Genomic DNA, 22,714 nt, shown 5'->3' on the forward strand with positions numbered 1-22,714 from the left:
ATAATGTTTAAAAATTCATTTCATATGGTGTTATCTTAATACAAGTTAGTGGTCTTTCTTCTATTTCTAGTACCTGTATTCAACAAAAAATGTAAAATATTGTTAAAATATAAAATGTCATTGCGTAAATATTTCGTTTGTGAGATTAATATATCCGCTTGTAGCTTGTTAATTTATATTTTGTATGCTGTCATTCCATTCCGTTACATAACTTTATAATGTTGGCCAGTTTTTTATTTGTTATTATTAAACACAACTTTCGACCTTTATTTACTAAAACCCTCCAAACTCGTTTCAAAAGGAAAATCTATTTGAAAAGGTATTAAATTAAACGACCTACTTAACTAACGGACTTGAACGTGTTGGAATTGAGCAAAGCAAATTTACCAAATTCAGATTTGCTCGGAACAAAAACGTAAAAGGTGGGCGAATTCATTTACAATGACTATACAACTTTAATAGCTTTTATTGTTATAATCAAATATAATTTAGGATATTAAACACAATAACTAGGTTTACTTACATATTTTATGTGATTTTGCAATTGTAAGACTGACGAATCAGTGTAGTCTAATGGGTTTAATTTGAATTTATGGACTTATCGTACACAGTCTTTAACACTCCTTGTAATAAATAGACTGTCAGTCAGTTATTCTTATAAAGTGAATGACTTTGAAAATGGGTATGTGGTGAAAATTGGAGACGATTATACTCGTAAATAATTTGCAATAAATGAATAATTGTAAATCTAGCAACTCCTCCAACCAACACGAAACTATTATCATTATTGTTAATATTACAACTTATTATAAAGGGAATGTATTGAATTAATCTTACAAGAATTTTTACAGGGTTGTAATTATTTTTCAAATTTAATTTTTTCACGTCTCAACATTACAAATTGTAGAATATATTTGCGTATGTGCTGAGAGATTCTTACCATTTCGGAAGCTTAGTTTGTACCTCTGCGCTGTCATTTATGACCGTAAAATTTTGGGCAACTGAATTCAAATATAATAGTATCAGCTTTACTGACGACGAGCATTCAGGACGGCCAAAAACTGCGATAACCAGTGATATCATCGCAAAAGTTCACCAAATGGTAATGGAAGACCATTAGATTAGATTAAAATTAGAGACAGAAGACGGTATCGTTATATGAAAAAAGCGTATTTGCTATATATTGGGATATCCGTGCATTGGGTGTCGTTTGTTTACTTTTAACCAAAAACGTATTCGAATGAACATTTTTCAGGCCTTACTGACGCGATTCAAGCTAAATGAGTTGGACTTCATTCATCTACTGTCTTCGAAAAGATAAAACAATATCATGGATAAATGTCTTGTTTCTTTCTTAGTTTAGAAATTCTCCAAACAACTCTTATATATATATGGAACAGCAGTTTATAGAACATTTTATTCCAATCTGGCAACAAAACATGTACATTGAACTAACATATCACGTCATTATAAAAAAAGAAAAATGAGATTGTTAAAAGTACCTAATTCATCAAAGAAGAGAGGAATGAGAGTAGTAAAATCAAAATATCGCTTATATACACCTTGCGACAACGAATATCCAATCTAATTGATATTTAGAACCGAATCAAAATCCGTCAAGTATTTTAAAATGTTATACGTCACATTGTAGTCTACTATAGACTCACACCAGACTATGAGACTGTTGGATCGTGCCTATAATATAAGCTAGACTTCGACCAGTATTAGAATTGATCGTGTTGAGCAACGCACGGCGTTTAAAATAATTTAACTCAACGGATATTTATGAATATTTGAATGATACATTGGGGAACTCTGCAGAATAATATAATGTAGTGAAAAGATATTGTCGTATAAATCAAGTGGTGTCTTATACCATGTGGTACTGCCGAACAGAATATGATGAGCACCACGATTGGACAAAAGTAAACATTTAGAAGACATTTCCAGAAGTCTTTTAAAACATTATAGATAAGATAAAAACAATTTGTATACAAGATTTTTATGGCTCAATATAAAGTAGAGACCAAAATAGTAAAAAGTGGAAACATCGATGATCACCACTGCCGAAAAAATTCCAAATGTATATCTCAGCAGGGAAGGTCATCATAATCACAATTTTTGGTGCTGAAGGAGTAATTTCATCCGATTAGGAGCCACAATTACATATGAGTAATATTACACAAGGCAATAAAAGAAAAAGTTGTCCAAGAGTGTTCTGTTTTATCAACGTATCCAGTTATAGATTCGCCTTCGCAATAGCTCAGGTAGGATTAGAATTAGTTAGGCCTCCGCCATATTCTCCGATTAGGCCCCATTATAGAACAAAAAAATGTCTTGAATTTGTATATTTGATCTATTTATTGTCAATAATTTGTTTTAGTTTTCTTTCATTTACGTAATTTTCGAAATCGTAATATTTAATATATAATCAAATGGATTAAATAAGTATACCAAAGTTTTGAAGTATAAACTTTATTTGATAATTTATTAACTGTTTGCTTCTTGCTCCTATCCTATTTACTTCAATTTGTTTCTCTCGTCTATCTAGTAATAATAACAATCATTAAGTAGGCCATTGTCAGTGGGTCATTACCTCATACTATGTTACTGCCTATTATGAAATGAAAGGATCGTAACCAGCGAATTCTGTGGCAAAAATGGAAAGTGTTCCGAATAGCAATAGACGGGGAAAGTTTGTTGTATCAGATTCGCTTTCGGTTGATTATTATTCAATTCTGTCTACCTACTTACTGGTTTTACTTAACCGGTCGACTTTATGACGAACGCTTCGGGAAATTGGTGATTACTATTCGGTTCGCAATGACAAAGTAATCCTTTTGACAATTAAAATACGAACAGATAATTATTGAAAATGTGTTTTTACTTACTATGAATTTATCACTTATTTTTTTATGTCGTGCTTTTGGAACCAAATACTTTTTATATTAACGTAAAATATAAGTTTAATGTTCGTTTAATGCGTTACTTAAAGAACTAGTAACTTTAAATTTGTTATAATTAAATGGGGATTGCAAAATATTCGCAATACTACTTATTTATTTGCGGTAGCCATCATTAACTTCTCGTATTATGTTATTAGGAACCCATTACTCTGTCATAGATTTGCTTTTAACAATAATAGTGTTTTCATTTATTTATCTTCTTAATATTCAATTTGTGCGTGATAAAACAGTGGCGGACTCATAATAGCCCTTTCCTGAATTAAAATTTGTTTTAAGTGTTTTCGAATTATCTTGTGTGGCTTTGATGTAATTTTTTGTCATATTATTTGAGTATTGGATTAATCTTCCTAATGCTTCTTTCATTATTTAGTTTTAAAAATATCGTTAAATAATCTTCTTCTGTATTTTCCATATTAGATACAAAAATCACCATAAAAATGGGAGTCATCAATTTTCTTTCATGATTCTTTTATTATTCAAAATGTTATTTTTATTTGATTCAATTTACCATCTCTTATTTGGTTGGTAACATTGCCGCAAGTTAAAAAGGTAAAAACGCAGACATGGGGCAAATTTAATTAAATTCAATTTCACGAAGCATGTCGGTTTCCCACGTAGTTAGATGCGTTCACGTATATCGCCGAGCATTTCCATAACAATCCGTCTTATTTAGTTTTCCCTATAAAATCGCTAGACTAGCGGATGTACGTAACAATTAAAATATTGTTTAAATATAGAAATGATTTATTCGCCTTTCTAATTTATCAAATATTAGTGGTATTAGTTTTGTTATGTTTATATGTATATATTTTTTAATTCTGATTCAATTGCAATCGCACATAAAACAGGGAATAATTCGAAAAAGATTATTGAACAAATACAACTCGAAACAATTTAACAATCGTCTTAGTAAATGAAAATCATAGATTTTTTTATTTATTTATAAAAATGTCACATGTTGAACATAAAATTATTTTTGAAAATATTATCAGTTTCTGGCTTCAAATGTGTTGAATGGTTCATAGTTTTTTCCTTCATTGTGGTATTATGGACAGTCTAATGTTATGTTTCACTGTTATTATTGCATTACATAGATCACATACTGGGATCTTTCCACGTATTATTAGGTAACTATGGGTAATTTATGTATGTTCTAGCCGAAGACGTGAAATAATAACAGTAGTGTGTTGTTGGAAAAGGGTACCGATTTTATATGAGGTAAATTTTCACGTAGTTTTGGTTCACTTTTAGATCCGAACTAATCAATTTCGAAATCGACGTTCCACTTTCCACTGAAACCAATGAGGTATGGGATCCGTTCTTTCTTAATGTGATGAACCAAAGCGAGTTTTGTCTAAATCTTTTGTATAGAGTAGAGGGAACTAACGGATTTTGTGAGGATATGGAAATGGACAGAATACTAGGTGTAGGTCTTTAATCGATTTCGATTATCTCTTGGTAGTTTGGGTAATTTTTCTCTATAAACTTGGATTTTATAAAAGCTGAAATTCTATTTTATTAATCATGGATGTTATGCTTTTGTCGTCAGTTGTGGTTCTATGTGGCAATTGGGAAACTAAACAATGTTCTTCTTCCAATATTTTATTCAACCTATAAAATTCGATCTCTTCGGTCTTAAGTTAAATTTTTAAACAACTTTTTTTAACTCCTACAACTAGTACAACGCTTTTTGAACCTTTGGTTCTATTTCAGCGATAATTTCCTTATTTAATTGATGTTTAGTTCCTTGAAGCATTCTTTTACTGTAAAAAAACTAGTACTCTTTCAACAAACATACTTTATATACCGTATTAATATAATATTATATTTCCTAGTAAGGGAATAATATATCAGTTCACGTTAATTTTTTTCTGTCGGGCTCTAAAATTTTGGTTTATAAAATAGCATCAAACCTATTGAAGATTGAAATGAAACCTACTGAAGGTTCACTTAATTGAAATTTATAATACAATAATATAATTTATAATAAAAATTAGAACGCAAGAAATTCATTAGCGTGAACATTTGAAAAAAGTTTCAGCTACTTTTATTATTGTATTATTTCTGATTGGATGCTTTTTTCTTTTGGAACCATACAATAATCCCTAAAGATAATTAAATAGTTGAAAACGTGATTTTTGACCCGTAACTATATCGAATATAATGGGGTTACTGGAATGAATATAGGAAGATCACTAAAATAAAAATCGACAATTTGAATATTGTAAAGTATTGAGTTTTTGTACATTCAGGAGTAATAAGGGTAGTAACACTGTGATTTACTATGATTTCAAGATCTATTCAAATGAACAATAAAATTTTAAACGGTTGCAACGCGCATTTGGTTTTGAAAGTTCTCTACGAGCAAATTTGTTTCGTTGGTATACAGAATTTACAAGAGGGCGGATATCACTTGCTGATGTGGCATTTCTGGTAGGCGAACCTTTACAGTTATTGTTCGCGGGTTAATGTTGCATCATGAACATAATGTGACAGTCATTGAACATCAATTCCATTCGCCTGATTTGATCATGTGCGATTTCTGGTTATTATTTAGCGTAAACGTTTCACGACGGAGGATTAGTTAAATGTAATTAATCAATTATTGGAACTCATTCAAAAAATGAGTAGCTTCAATCTTTGAAGTCGTAGAATCTTCGATTACAAAAGTGTATTGATTTAGGTGTATAGTTTGAATATTAAATAATTTTTCTAAATTCTTCATATCTCAAAATATAAAGCGTTATCTATGTATATGGGCCGTAAAGAAACATATGAACGAATCTAATGTATTTATTATTCCAGAGTCATAAAGTCCCACTAGTGGAATGTTAAAAAAGGACAATATTAATATATTACTAATTACACGGTTTTAAAAAAAAACTGTAGGAAAGGCTACAGGACGGACATTTTATTAACTTGTTTAAGAGCATGTACGAATAATGACTTAAAATAATTAATGCCCTCCAATAAAATGTCTTTTGAATTTTTTTAATTAAATTAACGGTCATTTGATTATTCCGCTTTTTATCCGAATATTCGTTTAGTTTAGTTTTAGTCTAGATTATTAGTTCTATTAAATTTTGAGCGAAAAAAGAGAAATTCACAACAGATTCGGTCCACTAAACATCCTGAATTCAGGTGGCCTCCCTTGTGTAGTTATTCTCACGATAACATTACACCATTGTGTTTGGTAGTAGATCCTGTACATGCTTCTCAAACTCGTCATTCTATAGTTGACATATATCAATTGCATTTTTTTTTATTTCATTAATTCAATCTACTCATACCAGTTTTCCTTGTTTCCGAATGTTATTGAACTTTCTTTCAAGTTTGCTTTGTCTCTTCAGTAAATGTTTAAAAATATTATTGAGATTATCCTATTATGTTAAAAAATTCAATCCTACTTTCACATATTCTTGGAATAATTGTTGATACTTATACCTAAAAGTAATTTTAAAATGTCTTAATTGACTTAAATGATTCGATTTTATTTATAAATGTAATCTTCAAGAGCAATACAATCATTCCAACGCTTCTCTAACTTCTCGATATTGTGCTTATAGGAGGATTTGTCTTTTGCCTCAAAATGGGATTCAGTTTCAGCAATTGCTTCTTCATATGAGATGATTTTTTCACCAGCGAGCCATTTTTTTCAGATCAGCGAATAGCAAGTAGTTACTGAGACCCAGATTAGGACTATACAGTAGATGAGGAAGTAATTCGAAGTGTAATTCGTTCAATTTAACCATCGTTCCATCGACTTGTGAACCGGTGCATTGTCTTGGTGAAACAGTGGTTTCTTCTTCGATATATGATGCCGCTTTCCTTAATTTTTGCATTTAAACGATCCATGTAGTATTGGCTTTTGATTGTTTCTCTCTTTTAGAGATAGTCGATGAACAACCTTCAATGCGCAACACAAAATACTGAAGCCATAATCTTCCTAGCTGATTGTTGTTCCTTTTGACGCTTCGAACGTAGTTCACTGGCTGCAGTACGCTCAGATGATTATCATTTTGATTCTGGAGTGAAGGGATGGATCTATGTTTCATATATTTTTGGACTTTTTGATGTTTTCTGGAGTAACTTTCTCAATTGGACGACCAGAACGTCCATCATCATCGGTGCCTGTATGACCTCGTTTAAATTCAGCAAATCAATAATAAATGGTTCTTTCCGTGGGAGCAGAGTCCGGATAACACTTTTGAAGCCATTGCTTAACTTGTACTGTATTTTTTTGTTTTGAATCCATTGTTTTGAAAATAACAAAAGTAGCTTCCCTTAATGGCTGTCACTTTTTTTGGACTAATCGAAATGTCATGAAATTTTACACATAGTCTTCTGAAAGTTAGTACTTCATAAATAACATATGGATTTGACAATGACAACATCGTCTGTGTGTCAGTCACACGACTTATTGAGTGATGTATTAAGAAAAACAAGATACCCGTATAATATTTACTTATTAATATAATTAAATTCGTTATTTCTGTTATTAACCTAATCAAAATTAATTACAACCAGTTATATTATATGATACAGAGTTATTGACTACTTATGTGATCAGGTATTCTTAATGCAAAAACCCTTCGTGTGGTAAACACAAAGGGTTTTTGCGGCTACGTATAAATAACCGCATTTACTATTATTTGATTTCGAAAAAGGATTAAGAAAATTATATGGAGCTGAAATTATTAATGCCAATTGAAGAATAGGATATGGAATGGAAATTAAATAAAAAAACCGTTAAAATAATGAAAACCCTATATTCTTAGTATTTTTTTATATACAAAAAACTGTCATTATTGTGCTTTTTGAGAAATATTTGAGATTAATTATTTGATAAATTCAGGATCAAGCTGATTTTTACCAGCCATTTTTCGGAAATTGTGTAGAGACTTAATTCAATTTCTCTAAATTAGTATAGTAAAAAATAATACAAATAATTATTTCAATTTTTCCAATGAGTGGATTTGCTCATTGGTAAAAATTTGTTATTGTCTTTCGTATCATGTGAGAAATATAATCTAATTCAATAATAACTTCACTTAATAGAAAAAATTAATTGTTAATACTAGAAAATTATTAATTATCAAATATTTAAAGAAATAATATTCGCTCCTCAGATTCCTTTGCAATATAAGCACATGCAAAGAAAATATTCAATATTTATTTTTATAACCATATCCTCCTCTTATACCTTCTATGTCCTTGTGTCTATCGTCGTTTAAAGAGTTTGGGAAACAAAGCTCATGAGCGAGATAAATCATTTTTCGCCTGATTGCGGAACCTAACCCAGAACGAGATTTCGATCACTGTTTCCGAACTCGGAGTTTAATTTCCGGTGGAAATTTCAAATTTACAACTCCATCTACAAAACCTTTTGGGGACAATATGATGAAGATATTTATTCTGTTGTATAATAGTTTCTAGATATTTAATAATTGTTGTTGAGCAGTTATACCCACTCATACGGATTTTGCACTAAAGTTCAATACGAATCAACTACTTTTATGTTGAAATGAAAAAAAGTATAAAAATTGTGAGCTTCAGTAATCTTCAATTATGTTGCTCAGATCAAACCCATATACTACTCATATAGAGAGAAAGAGGGGGATCTTTTATAAAAAGTGTATACGATAAATCAGAGTTCAAAAATCTTCCAGTATGGCGCTAGTTATGTTATGAATGTGGCAATTGTAAATGGATTGAAGTATGTTAAGTAAAAAATTTAATGTCATTTTTGAACCAAGCACTTTATTATAGAAAATTTCAACAATTTGTGTTTTACAAAACAATATAGTAAATATACTTTAAACAAATTTATCCTGATGCTAATATAGCATCACCCTTATTTAACGCATTTCGACAGACACTTTTCATATAAACGGACTTTTCTCATTCTCTGTTTTCTCCATAATACTAGGAAATAAAGGATTCATTCATATGGTTATGACCCTATTACTTCAATCAGTTTCCGATTAACAGTAGACGTGATCCGAGTTGACCAAATCCGAAAAGTACCTCATTGTACTTGTTACTTCTAAGTTCTGATTTATATATAAATTTTATTTTATCAACATAATAATATAAATATGCATCAGTTCCTGAGTTTTAAAGTTATACAGTGTACGAGCATCTATTGTGAAAATCGAAAAATTAGAGTATCGAGCCATCATTAAGTACCTGTATTTAAAAGGGTTAAGAGGGTTGAGATTTACGAAGATATGCTTAATACCCTTGGAGATCAATGTCCTTCGTATGCGACCGTGAAAAATTGGACTGCATGCTTCAAAAGAGGTAAATTTTCCATTGAAGATGATGACCAATCGGGAAGGCCAGTTTCTGTATCAGTCCCCGAAAATATCGATGCAACTCATGACATGATTTTATCAGATCGTCGAATTGGGCTAAAACGGATATCTGAAACACTGAATATTTCATACGAATGCGTTTGGATATGAGAAAAATTGCTGCAAAATGGATCCCCAAATGTTTGAATGTTGACCAAAAGCGTGCAAGGGTAGAAGCATCGCGTTCAATTTATGCTCGATTTGAAAACGATGTAGGCTTCTTAAACGGAATTGTTACTATGAATGAGACTTGGGTACATTTCTACGATGCAGAAAAAAAGCTGCAATCGATGGAATGGCGACACTCTGGTTCTCCAAGACCTAAGAAGTTTCGTGTCCAAAAATCTGCTGGAAAAGTTCTTGCTTCAGTTTTTTGGGATTGCCATGATTGATTTTTTGGATAAAGGTAGAATGACTGGAGATTACTATTCGACATTGCTGACCACTCTATGGAAAAAAATTAAAGAGAAAAGACGCGGAAAGCTATCCAAATGTGTTTTGTTTTTGCAGGACAACGCCCCTGCACACAAATCTCATGTTGCCATGCAAAAAATTCGTGATTTATGGTTTGAATTCATCATCTCTTTTCTCAACTGAAAAAAAGTTTAAAATGTCGTAAATTTTCTTCCGACGAGGAGATAATAAAAGCTGTGGAGGTCTGGTTTGCAGAGCAAGAAGAAACATTTTTTTGAAAGGTCTAGAGACGTTGCAGGTTCGCTGTATCCAATTTAGAGGAGAATATGTTGAGTAATAAAATATTGACATTGAAATCGTAATCTATTTGAAATAATGAAAACAATGTAATTGACACCATAATATCGGACATACTACAGAACTAAAACTCACACAACTCCTGCAGACAGTCTCTACTTAAATTCACTCTGAATATTGTACATGGTGTATTTTTTAATTTGTTGTTACCATAGTAAACATGAGTATACCCATTCTTCATACATGTTTATCTCCCTTCCTGTCTTTTACCATAGTTTTTTTTTTCAATCTATAAATAAATGTCAGTGAACCTGGACGCCCTAATAATAAATACATGTTGTAATAATAATAAGTTGTAATATCAAAAATACACGATCAATTCTAAGGTTATTCCTAATCCAAATATCTAGAGGAAATTGAGTGACAATATGTACAATTATATGAAAAAAAATGCTATTTTTCTTATCAAAAACATTTAAAACTTCGTACCCGTCCGTGAGAATCAAAAACGCTAACACAACCTGAAAATAATTACTTTAAATTAACAAATAATCGAAAGTGAAAACCGACGCGAAATTTAGGCCAAGTTCAAAGTAGTGTGGAACGTATGCGATCTATCTTTGTTTAGCAAATATGATGAGTCATAATATTGCAGTCAGCGTATAAAATGCTTTTATTATTCTTCAACAATAATGACACACTAAAACATTTTTACAGCCTCTTAACTCAGTGCCGTAACAATAGAAGATTCTTCTTATACAGAAATTCTAAAATGACAGTGAATATTCAGGTTCTCCTTACTTTAGGATCAAAAAATTCATTTATTTGATTTCTTCATTCAATATAACAAACATTTACTTTGGAAAGAAGAAAAGGATATGTATGATATTGCCACGTATTTATATTATAGCTTTGCTTATTTGTTAAAATGTACCCATCATGTTCGATAGACTTGCTGATTGTTGTCTACAATTCTTGTAATCGATTCCTGGCGGTGTATTTATTAATGTACGGATATTTTTATTAACTAAGACCCTTTTTAAATAAACGTTTGTATCGCCCCTGTTTAACTTTGGAAAATAATCATTATCTTCTTAGTTTTTTAGGCCGGAGGACTTAGTTAAAACGGAAAATTATGATTGCGAAAGAAAAAGTCTCGAGGTTTTTATTGTTATCCTATATTTATTTTCCATTTGTTTTTTATGGTCGGCTTTTATTTAGGTCATACTTTATAATGAATGTATGTGTTGCACAACCCGGTGGGTACCGGATATAAAGAATTGAGTCACATACGTTTCTTTATAAACTTTATTGACGTGCAAACAAATTTGCTTGGTGATATGATTTATTTATTTAATTTTTCTACAATTAATTTTATGTGGGGTAGATCTTAAGAATTCCACAATAAGCTGCGTGATGTTTAAACGAAATAATTTCCTGTAAAATAAGTCTACTTATCCCATTACTTAATTGGAATTTTTGGAACCGTTTACACTACACCAACACTCACAATTACACTGTCTGACGCGCGTTTCGATACCCAGGTTATCGTCTTCAGAGACTGAAGGCAAACTGTTTACTTTCGAAAATTTAAATATTTAATTCGATATTATTCATATGGATAGTTATGGTGTCATTAAGGATTCTTTTTGAACTTTACTGCACTGCTGACTATCAATAATTATAATTGAGAACATATACGAGGTCTGACGAGTATTGAGACTGATTTTTTTGCGGCGCTTGTAGTAACCCTGGAACAACGAAATTTCTATAATGTAGTAACCCCTATTCCTAACCTATATTGATAACGCTGCGTGTGATTATTACTTCTCTCTCAGCACTGTGTTTTAAGTATACATCTGTAGTAGCATCGCAAACATGGATCTCTGCAGCTGAAACTTATGAAAAATATTAAAAGTTTTTGATGATGATTTTCTAAGTATTTGTTTGACAAAAAAGGGCCGAGAAAGAGCAGAAGTCAGGAGGGAGGCATTAGCATGAATGCACCCTAGAACTCCATAATTTCTCGATGAGAAAGCTCTGAGCAAAAAGAGTTTCAAGAAACCTCAAGAAATGCAAAATAATCATCAAATATCGCATGTTTGGAAGAGACGACAGAAGAGAGATCGCATAATCATTGATAATTAAAACTGGTTTTTCCAGTATGATCTTGAAACGAAGCGTCTGAGTCTACAGTTGCTTTCACCAAATGATCAAAGACCAAAAAAAGCTCGCATGAGCAAGTCAAAAGGGAAAACAAGGCTCATCTGCTTCTTTGACAGTCGCGGGGTGGCCCATAGACACCCTATTCGCCGAATCTATGGTCCGATGATTTGTTTCTACTCCCCAAATCAAAAACGTAATGAAAGCAACGTATTTGGAATCGATTGGTGACATATCTAACGAGGGTGCTGTCAAAGACTTCCAACTACAGCTCCTGGAAAAATCGTTGGAGTCGGTTTGTTATTGCAGAAGGAAATTTTTTTGTACAAGATCATGTTGCCATCGACCAATTTTATATTGAATAATTTTTCCAGCATCATTCTTATTACTTACTTGTCAGACCTCGTATGTATATGAGTTTATTGATTTATTAGATGAAATAACATATTTTTATTTCTTAGTTTCATCAAGTATTACCTTGAAAATTACGCAAAATTCACAATCTACCAACTGAGAAAATAAAACGTATATATATACATAAACAAATATATTATTTGTATCTGCAATATATATATTTTTTTTCGTTTTAGGTGGACGACCAGATGAAATTACTACAGCATTCTTGGTCGGATATGTTAGTGTTGGATCATATTCATCAACGCATGCACAACAACCTGCCCGATGAGACAACCCTGCATAATGGACAAAAGTTAGACCTTCTGAATTTGGGATTGCTTGGCGTACCCAGTTTGGCCGATCATTTCAATGACATCACCGCGAAGTTACAAGAACTAAAATTCGACATTAGCGATTATATATGTATAAAGTTTATGCTCTTACTTAATCCAGGTAAATATTTCACTCCGCTTTATTTTACAATGTGAAAACGAATCCCAACATGATTGTTATAGTGATCATAAATTGGAGTAAATAAAAAATGGGTAAATAAAAAAGTGTCTTATGTATGGTGCTATATATAATAGGTATTCTAGAGGCAGAGAGGATCGAAACCTCACACCTCACACGACAGAAGTTAACATGTTTTAATAAAGTATCAAAATTTTAATTGTAATGTTATAAACGTTTCTTTGGTCTGTGTTGATGAATAAATTGGAACATGAATGTGTTTCAAGATATGTTTTTCTAGAGTTAAAAGTTCTTTAGTTCTATCAGCTTTTTTTAGAAAAATTTATTTTCCTACATCAAATTTTCCATCATTATGATTGTTAAAAACATATACAATTTATCTCCTTTATTTATTTAGAATATAACAGTTTTTTTGTGTGACTTAATGAGGTTATTCATTTTTTGCCTCTGTTGATTCTTGATTCCGGTATTCAGTTTTTTTGCTAATAATAATCTACTTCTAATTCTTTCAGAAAATTGTATTATTTGCATTTTACTTGTAGTGTACAATAAAACGATTAAGTAACTAAAAACTAAAAGCAAAATCTTGTCAATACTCTATAATGTGATTTATTTATACATATTAATGTAGTTAAAAAATTGTTTGTTAAAAAATCGTCATTTATGGAAATTTTTAATTGTACTTTTAATCATCAAATTTGTTTAAAAAATCATGAAAATATATCCATCTTAATCAAATGAAATTATAACAGCAATTTTATTCAGAATTTATATAGAATACTGATATTATGTTATGCTTCAGATGTTCGAGGGATTACGAATAGAAAACACGTTCAAGAAGGTTATGAACAAGTCCAGCAAGCTTTACTCGAATATACAGTGACATGTTACCCACAAATCCAAGTAAGTTGACATATAATTATGATATTTTTTTAGACAGGAATAATTGAACTACTTTTTCATTGTAATAGTCAATTATATAGAAATAGTTTAATTACTCTATTTAAAATGTTCGTTATTTTAGGATAAATTTACCAAGATGCAACAACTTTTGCCCGAAATTCACACCTTAGCAGCGCGAGGAGAAGAACACCTTTACCACAAGCACTGCTCTGGCAGCGCTCCTACACAAACTCTCCTTATGGAAATGCTTCACGCCAAGAGGAAATAACGGCTGCCGTCCTCCCCATCTTCACGTTACCATATCTGTGTGCAATACCGGCTTACACTCTGTATATAGGTTACTGGAAATCTCATTAAATAGTGGACTAGTAGAAATAAATTTTATAAAGGAAAGCTCCAGTTCTTCTCCATACGGATAATTCTAGCCTTAAGCTAGATTGGAGAAAAACCAACCTTCGAATATTTAGCTGTTTGATTTCGGGACAATTCTTATAATTCTGTGAATTGAATATATTGTTTAAAATAGTTTCAAAGTCTTTAAAAGCTTGGTTGATAAACTTCTGTGGTAATATCGAATATTATACACGAAGAACTTGGATAATACTACTCAGGCTGTTTATGCTTTCCTTTATTTATGTACTTGATATTATTTCTACTAGTTTATAAATATTATTGACATTGATGCCTTTTCGAAGTACAAAGAGCAAACCACATATTTTTCTAATAAGGTAGACCTCAGGCCACAGCACCAAGCTCTGAACATTTTTCGTTGTTTTTTTTTATTTATGTTAATGTTGAAGTTTTGGATTTTTTTTATAAAATACATTCCACGAGGGTGTGTTCCCGAGGGATACAAGGGCATCCTATAATTTTAGGCTAGGAAGTCTTTATAGCTTTTTTTTCGAATGTCGAGTGAATGTGACTGTTGAAAGTGCACAGCACTAAACAATGTGTTAACAGTAGTACGTGTAGCTTAACCGTGGTGATGGACTAACAGCTCTGGGCGATGGGGGATTCACTGTAAAAAATGTCAGAATTTCTTTGAAAATTAACAAATTTTTATGGAAAAAGCCATTAGCTGGAGTTATTCTATTACAAATATTATAGTGTGATTCTACTGTGAGGATTGTACTAAGGAATATCTTCTATACACTCTTATCCACCAAGTAATCATATCTAAAAATACTGTATATTTCACATTTGACATTTCTGGAACTATTGATGATATTAATACTGAACAACTGTTTACTACCACTCAACCAACTCACATTTACACTGTCTCATATGCATAGTGTTGGTTAAATACTTGCTTTCTTAATTCTTTTTCATTTATCAGATACTGACTTCAGTATATAAAATTTGTAATTTCATTGATATTTTTACCTGTTCGGTCTAAAGTTGATTAGCTTTTTTAAAATTTGTAGACCAAAATAGATTTTTAAACAATTTGGTGCATGTTCTTACATTTCTGAGATTTTCTTTGAATCTTAATTGGAAATTTGTGATATTTCAATTTTATGTAGTTTTATATATTTTCAAGAAACTACTCCACAATTTCCACATATCATAATTCAAAGTACCTTGGCAAATTTGTCATTTACTTTGTTGATTTTCAAATATTTTGATTTTTCTTCCAGGTAATACTATTTTATGAACCATTGTCTGAGTAAAACTAACAGTTCTGTAATATTATTTGTAATTATTAGATGTATTGTAAACTTTATTATTAGTTATTAAGTTTAACTATATTATATATTATGTTATTATTATATATATTATAAATATATATATTATGAATGTTAAAATGATAATCAATAAAAGTAAGAGCAGGGTACTGTGGTCTAAAATTTTTGTGTTAATTATCAAAATGGTGTAAGAGTAACTCAGAACACTAAAAACAGTTATTTCACAAAATACTGCTGCAAGAATATTTAACTAAATCGCGTTAGTTGTTATGGATAAGTTTCGAAAATTCAAATGTTATCTGTAATTTATTTAGGAACAAATATAATTTTTATATAAATATTGATTGAATTTGAACATTATAATTATTTTAGTATTATAGTTATTTTAGATTAGTTTTTGGCAGGTACAGAACACTTTGAGGAAGTTTCAGTAATTTGTAGGCCAAACTAGACACTACAATTTAGTCGTATGTAGAAAAATGCAAAAAAATGGAATGTTATTAATTGAAATAGAAGAAGTGTTTCTTTTTGCCATGTCCATAATATTGTTGTTTTTCCAGAAATTATTTCCATATATTCACGTTATTGTTTTTCTTTTGTTCTTTAGTCTATTATTTTATTTCCTGTTCCAAAATTTGATTATTTTCTCTAATTTTTATTCAGTATTTGTCGTTAATGTCAATTGTGTGTTTCTTTAAATGAATCATGTGATTCTGACTTATTACACTATCATCATCGGTTATTTCTACACATCCATCTTTATTGTCAATATCAATAACCATGGGAATCATCTTTATACATTGTGATTAATATGAAATATAATTAGATTTCATTTTTAGATTAAAAGGTTATCATCAATAATAACAGTTCTATTCTGAGTGGTCTTTCTTTCAATATATGGCACATCTCCTACATTATATCTGTAAAGTTAATCAAATCCGTTTTCTTCATAAAAATGATCAAGCTTTTATGAAAATTACCTCATTATTCATTAAGTTACTGTTTACATGCAGAAATAGCCTGTTAGCTTTTTTTATTTTTTTTTAAGTTTTTAATAATCTTGTTTTCAGTATCAGTCATATAGTATTTTCAATATATATTTGAAATTGCAATTTGTGTTAGTAAATTTTTATATCCGTATACTAGGTTAGGAGCTTACTAAGTCAAATGGTTCTGTTTGGACACTAAAGATTTTGTATTTTATGAATTTTGTACACTGGTTGCGTTGTTTTGATTGAATATCCCAATTATTTTAAAATTTTGATACAAACATTGGCCTTTTGAAAATATTTTTGTTGGTCATTTTTCATCTTTTTCATTTGATGTTTACTATCATTGACAGTTGAAAATACTGTGATGAGTCCTCGGTGTTGTGATATCCTATCCAATGGCAACAAGCTTCATAAACTTATCAGAAAAACACAGTGAATAACAAAATTAATTTTGAAATGCACGTTATACATTAATGGAATATAGGAATATGACTGTAAAATAATTAACAAACTTATTATAATGTACTAGTGTAAATTTCAGTTGAATGTCATGGGAAACTCTAAAAAAACTCAACTGTCCAACGTATTCCCACTTTGCTTTTAAAGTAAATTACTTGTCTGTAGTTTCATTAGCATTGAATTATATTCTAATTAAAAAAAGAGATGTGAGGAGTGTAAGTCAATAAAAAATGATGAATTGAAAATATTATTAATTAAGATAGAAGATGTCACAAATAATTTAGTTTAACATTAACTAACAGTACTTACAATATCCAGCATATAACAAATTACATTTAAATCAGTCAGTTGAAGCAAAGCGAGTCAGAACATATCCACACTTACACATTCCCACTGAAATCTGGTAAAATGGAGTGTGAATCTATTGGAACAGTTTAGTTTATTATAATTTATTACAATCTTTACTAGAGATTGAAAGTGAGTTAGTTAAAGATTTTACAATGGTATTCTGATGTTTCATGGTGTCTTTCAATACTAAATATACTTTTCAGTTTCTCCTATTATATGAAATAAGTCTACAAACTTACAGGCAATTAGGACAAAAGTTTTGTCTACCTTTCTATTTATAAAATTTGGTTATATTTATTATAATTAAAAAATTTTTATACATCGTTTTATTCTTTCTTTTTAACTTTATACCTATTAGTAAGTTTTATTATGTGAAATAACTGTGGTTCTTAATTTTTTTCAAACCTAATACTACCAATTATTTTAAAATGATAATGCAGGTTACCTAATTGGTTGTTTAAAGCAAACAAATCGAGTCTTCTTTATCAAATTTTTGCATATCTATTTGTAATATGTACAGATATTGTAACCTTAAAATTTTTAAACCATTATGTTTGAAGACTTATTCACAATGTGCATTATGCAATAAAAAGATTATTTAAAATTCTATGTTGCTTTTCTTTAATGCTCCAAATGTTCTTGCTTTTCTTATTCATTAGCACAGTTTTCTTTTGACATTGTTTCTTTTATTGAGATAAGCTGACTTCTCTGACTGGAGAAAATTACTTTAGATTAATTTAAAGGTTACAATATATTATATATATATATAAACAGTATTGGAAATAGTTAGCCGAACATAGGTAGATCATGAAGTGTCGAACCAACTTAGTTCCAATCCATCTGTATATATTCCAATCGAACGCCTTTATAAATTATAAAAAAAACTCTGTACTCGATTAGTTATCAATCAAACTGTACAAAGATGAGATCAGGGAGGCATAAATCTTTTCACAAAAATGAGGTTGGTAAGAGACTTCACATTATTGAACCTGTATTTTGTAAAATATTTTCTAATACTGTATGCTATATATGCAAGAAATTATTTCCAGAACCATACTTTTTAAGGTGTGAACTTTGTGATATAATAATGTAAATATGTATAGAATTGAGCTTTATAAAATAAAAACTTATTTTTAAATAATCCTACATGTTTAAATGTTCATAGAGACATTAAAAATTATTTTTTTACATCACATTGTTGATTGTTCCAAAGTTTATTGGTAAAAAATCAGATTAGTAAGAAAAGTGATCACATATTTTATTATAAATTTAGGGATGTTGTTAGGTTTATTCAACCATCACTTTGAATATATGAGTGTTAAGTATATACTTTTATCAATATCTTCCAAATAATATTTCCAAATATCAATTTTTTTTACTTACGTAATACTGGAATTAATTCAATTGATTTTATCCAGATCCATGTTAAGAGTGGAATTTAGAAGTAGATATATATTTTGAAAACCCTGTTTTTCAGGAATAAGTAAACAAATATATCTCTGAAATCATAATTCTTGATATGGTTGAAAGTAATTTTGATATAATTGTGAATGAAAATGTTTTAAGAGAAAAGAAGTTATATTTCTAACACTATTTATATTGAAAATTAGTTTGTCAGCTATCCTACACACTTGACAATTGAATAGTCCAGAATCTTTCCTTTCAATTTATTAACTTATGATTCTTAATCGAGAAAAAATTTCATTAAAGGTGCTTAAAACTTGAAGAGGTACATTTTAGCTCCATCTTCATGTACTCAAAAATAATGAATACACAAATAAGTTTGTGATATATAAAATGCACTTACATAAAATTTACTGATTCTATAATACCATTGCTTCCTGGTTTTAATTATAACACATATATTATGCCTTCTTTCTAAGAGGGCAATTCGGAAAGTAACCTCCAAACCTCTGTTAAAAACAAACACGCACAGAGAAAAAATAATTTATTCACATATCACAGGTACTCGTACAACTCTCCTCTACTTGTCAACTTAGTTGGCCAGCATAATTCAACTTGTCCTAAAGTTTAATCAATCTACTTCTGCATAAAAAGCGACAGCCTGAGATGTCAACCAATATGTTATGACATTTTTCCTCTTCATCCTAAATGCTCTTTCCGAAGCCATTTCTTCATTGCAGTAAACAAATGATAATTAGAAGGAGCCAAGTCTGGTTTGTAGAAAGAAGATTTATACACACCCCATTTAAATTTACATAAAACTTATCATGTTCTTATTGCAGTGTGTGGTCCCGCGTTAACATGTAGATGCAGTACCTCAGAATGCTATCCCACATTTGTTCTGGATGGCTTTTGTCAGTTTTTTCTTAGAATGTAATTATCAGCTTGCTCGCTGAAAAGTATGACGGGCTTTTTTTAGTAAGGCTAAAGAACTGATATAACTCCATGTAATAGATTATTATTTTGTCTCTGTATTGACGTGCACTTCACAAGTTTTGTTACCGAACATAATCTGGTCAAAGGTTCTCTTCATGACTGTGCTACTAAGAAAAATTCTAAGATAGTGCCAAATACACTAGTTTTGCAAATCAATGTTAGCCTTTTCAGTACCCTCCGTGCATATAACTTTCAGTCGCCCAATTTTTCTGTGTTGATGTATAAAACTGCCCGAGAAATGTTTGAAACATGTTCTCAAAGTTGAGACTTACTACAGGTTTTCCATTGTGATTTGTCATGGATGTTTGCACTAGACCATCACTGATATAGTATTTTGACACAAGTACATCGTACCACTCTATACGTCGCAATTAGCGGCATTTTCTATGTCAGTGCACATTTTGTCGCGTTACAAGTAGCAACCGCCTCAAGACACTCTATAATTTACTAGAAGCTTATTGAATTGGATTTAATGTGTATTTGATTGATTGAAGACGATCTAACCTTCTAACCTTACTTTTAGCACCACGCCTCAAACGCCTGTTAGTTTTCGAATTGCCCTCCTACATAAAGTATTTATATTGACAACGAAACGAGCTTACACTATTTTAGAATGAACTTATTTTGGTTAATTCAGTCTTTTGTAAATAGCTTATTGTATTGTTATTAGGTCATTCAGTTACAAAATTATTTAAAATACACATTATATGTCAAAACAAAAATATATAATATTTTTTAGAAAGTTGTAAAAATCAAGATTTTTTACAAACTATTTTTAAATTAAATTTCTCGCTAATTTGAAAGTATTTGGGTTCTACTGCTTTTTTTTTTCATATTACTCTTCATGGCTTTTATTGTGTGCATTCCCGACATGGTATAAAAATGATTGTCAATTTCGTTGACATGGTCAATAAATTTTACCTTATTCAGATTATTTGAATTATCTCACTAGCAATCCTTCTTCCTTTTCAGTGAGGTATTAGAATATATCAATAAGTATCAATTCAGTGGATAAAATTACTTTTTGGAAAGTGCGAATTTTCCATATGAATTAGTCATATATGGGCAAGTATTGAATAATACTATTATTTCTTAGAATCTCTTTATTTTATAATCTTACAGTAGTTTTAGAATCATTTCAGACTACCCAACTGTGTTTTAGTCGAGTTTGTCTATTTGATTAGATTCTTACCATCTGTAATGTTAATATTGTAACTGAAAGACTGATTTGTTTTAGTTGAAAACGCTCCCGATAAAGGTTGTGAAATATCAGAAAAGTTATTAATCGTTTAGATAGTTTCATATATGCTTAGTTGGCAAGAGATTCTTATTGAGACAATAACAAATTAATTTAATTAACAAAAATTGTATTTATTATAATTTTTCTTGAAAAATGGAAATTCATATGAAATATTAGATATTTCATTAAATTTATATAACAAAAGCAAAATGATGAATGAGTAAATTAAGTCAGATCAGTATAATTTTATTTTGAAGGGTGGCTTCCTATACAGTAAGATATATGTATACAATAGGCTTGTAGTGATATAATACGAAAATGTGAGATAATAAGCAGTTAAAGAGAATTTTGAAAAATAAAATGTATGGTTTACTACATGTATCAAAACTTTTAATACTGTTTAAGGTTCTGGAACTGATTTTTTTTTTAAACTTTTGATAAATACGGAAATTATAAACACAAAGTATATTATAAAACTAATAGATTTTATGTGTCTTGAAAATAATATTGGCAAATGTTGAGCCTTGAATAAAAAAGCATTTAGTTTTCCAAATTGATTGCCAAAATTTGGAAGGAGGCACAGTACAAGACTAATTAATATATTATGTAAATTGTCTGCATAAAATCTTGATGTATGAATTCTGAGCTAGTTACTTTATCTCATAATATTTATGAGACGTCGAACAAGTAATTTAAACTATTTTTTGCCTAATGTTAAAAAAATGATGAAATTTCACATTCCAGAGTAATACATTTTATATTCATTTTATTTTTACTACATTTAATGTTCTGAAGGACTATATTTACAATGTTTTTTCGAAAAACTATATTTACAAGCGATTTTGGCATTTATTTGATGCTTCTTCCAAATATTTTGCAGAATTATATATTATAATTATTTCAACGATTTCTAGTAGAAGACTAATATTGTATTCATATTAGTTTGAGCAAATTTTTCAAATTTTATTTATAATAAACAATATTTAGTCTTGTTTATGAATAATAACGGCCTGATCTATTTGCCTTGAAAATAAGTTTATTTTTTATGTTCTGCGTGGGTCTTATACAAAGTATTTTCTATGATAAGAAAATAACATTTAAAATGTGAACCTTTGTCCGCATTTTAAAAATGTTATCCCCACTGAAAGATTTGTTTGCAAAAACTTCCATAGAGTGTCCTCGCAAGGCTTTGGTGCGAGTCCCATTGTGCTCTGTATTTTCTAAATTTACCACTAATTTATTTTTGAGTATTTGTATGCCCTTGTGACACGCATGGGGCCCAGAGCTTATATTATCTTGAGAAAAATATAGATATATTTATATATTAAATACGTACACTTATTTAAGCTGTGTGATTGAAAGGTTGTAAATATAATTTATGTGGATCAAAAGTGATTGTAGAAATAAATCACCGTCATATTATAACATTATTTTATTTGTTGACCCTCTTCCTAATATTTTACAGTACTATACTGTAGAATTCTATGACACAAAGGGTAGTTGATTACTAGACAAACTTACTGTTAGTTCTGAGTTAGTTAGTTCTGTAACAGAATAGTCGAAAATTTTTAATCATCAAATAAAAAGGTTGTTAGGTGAAAAGAATCATTTTCTTTTTTCAAGC

At 30.0% G+C, this 22,714-nt stretch overlaps 1 protein-coding gene across 1 annotated transcript in view; it reads left to right on the plus strand.

The window, feature by feature from the left end:
* LOC130441164 (nuclear hormone receptor FTZ-F1) overlaps window positions 1–22,512 on the plus strand; it is a 346,279-nt gene extending 323,767 nt beyond the window's left edge. Inside the window, 4 exon segments of the mRNA XM_056774726.1 lie at window positions 12,787–13,045; window positions 13,866–13,966; window positions 14,088–14,135; window positions 14,137–22,512. Of these exon segments, the coding sequence (XP_056630704.1) occupies window positions 12,787–13,045; window positions 13,866–13,966; window positions 14,088–14,135; window positions 14,137–14,385 (657 nt within the window). The 3' untranslated portion in view covers window positions 14,386–22,512.
* Window positions 22,513–22,714: the final 202 nt, after the last annotated feature.

This window comes from Diorhabda sublineata, chromosome 3 (genome assembly GCF_026230105.1).
Source record: "Diorhabda sublineata isolate icDioSubl1.1 chromosome 3, icDioSubl1.1, whole genome shotgun sequence".
NCBI lineage: Eukaryota > Metazoa > Arthropoda > Insecta > Coleoptera > Chrysomelidae > Diorhabda > Diorhabda sublineata.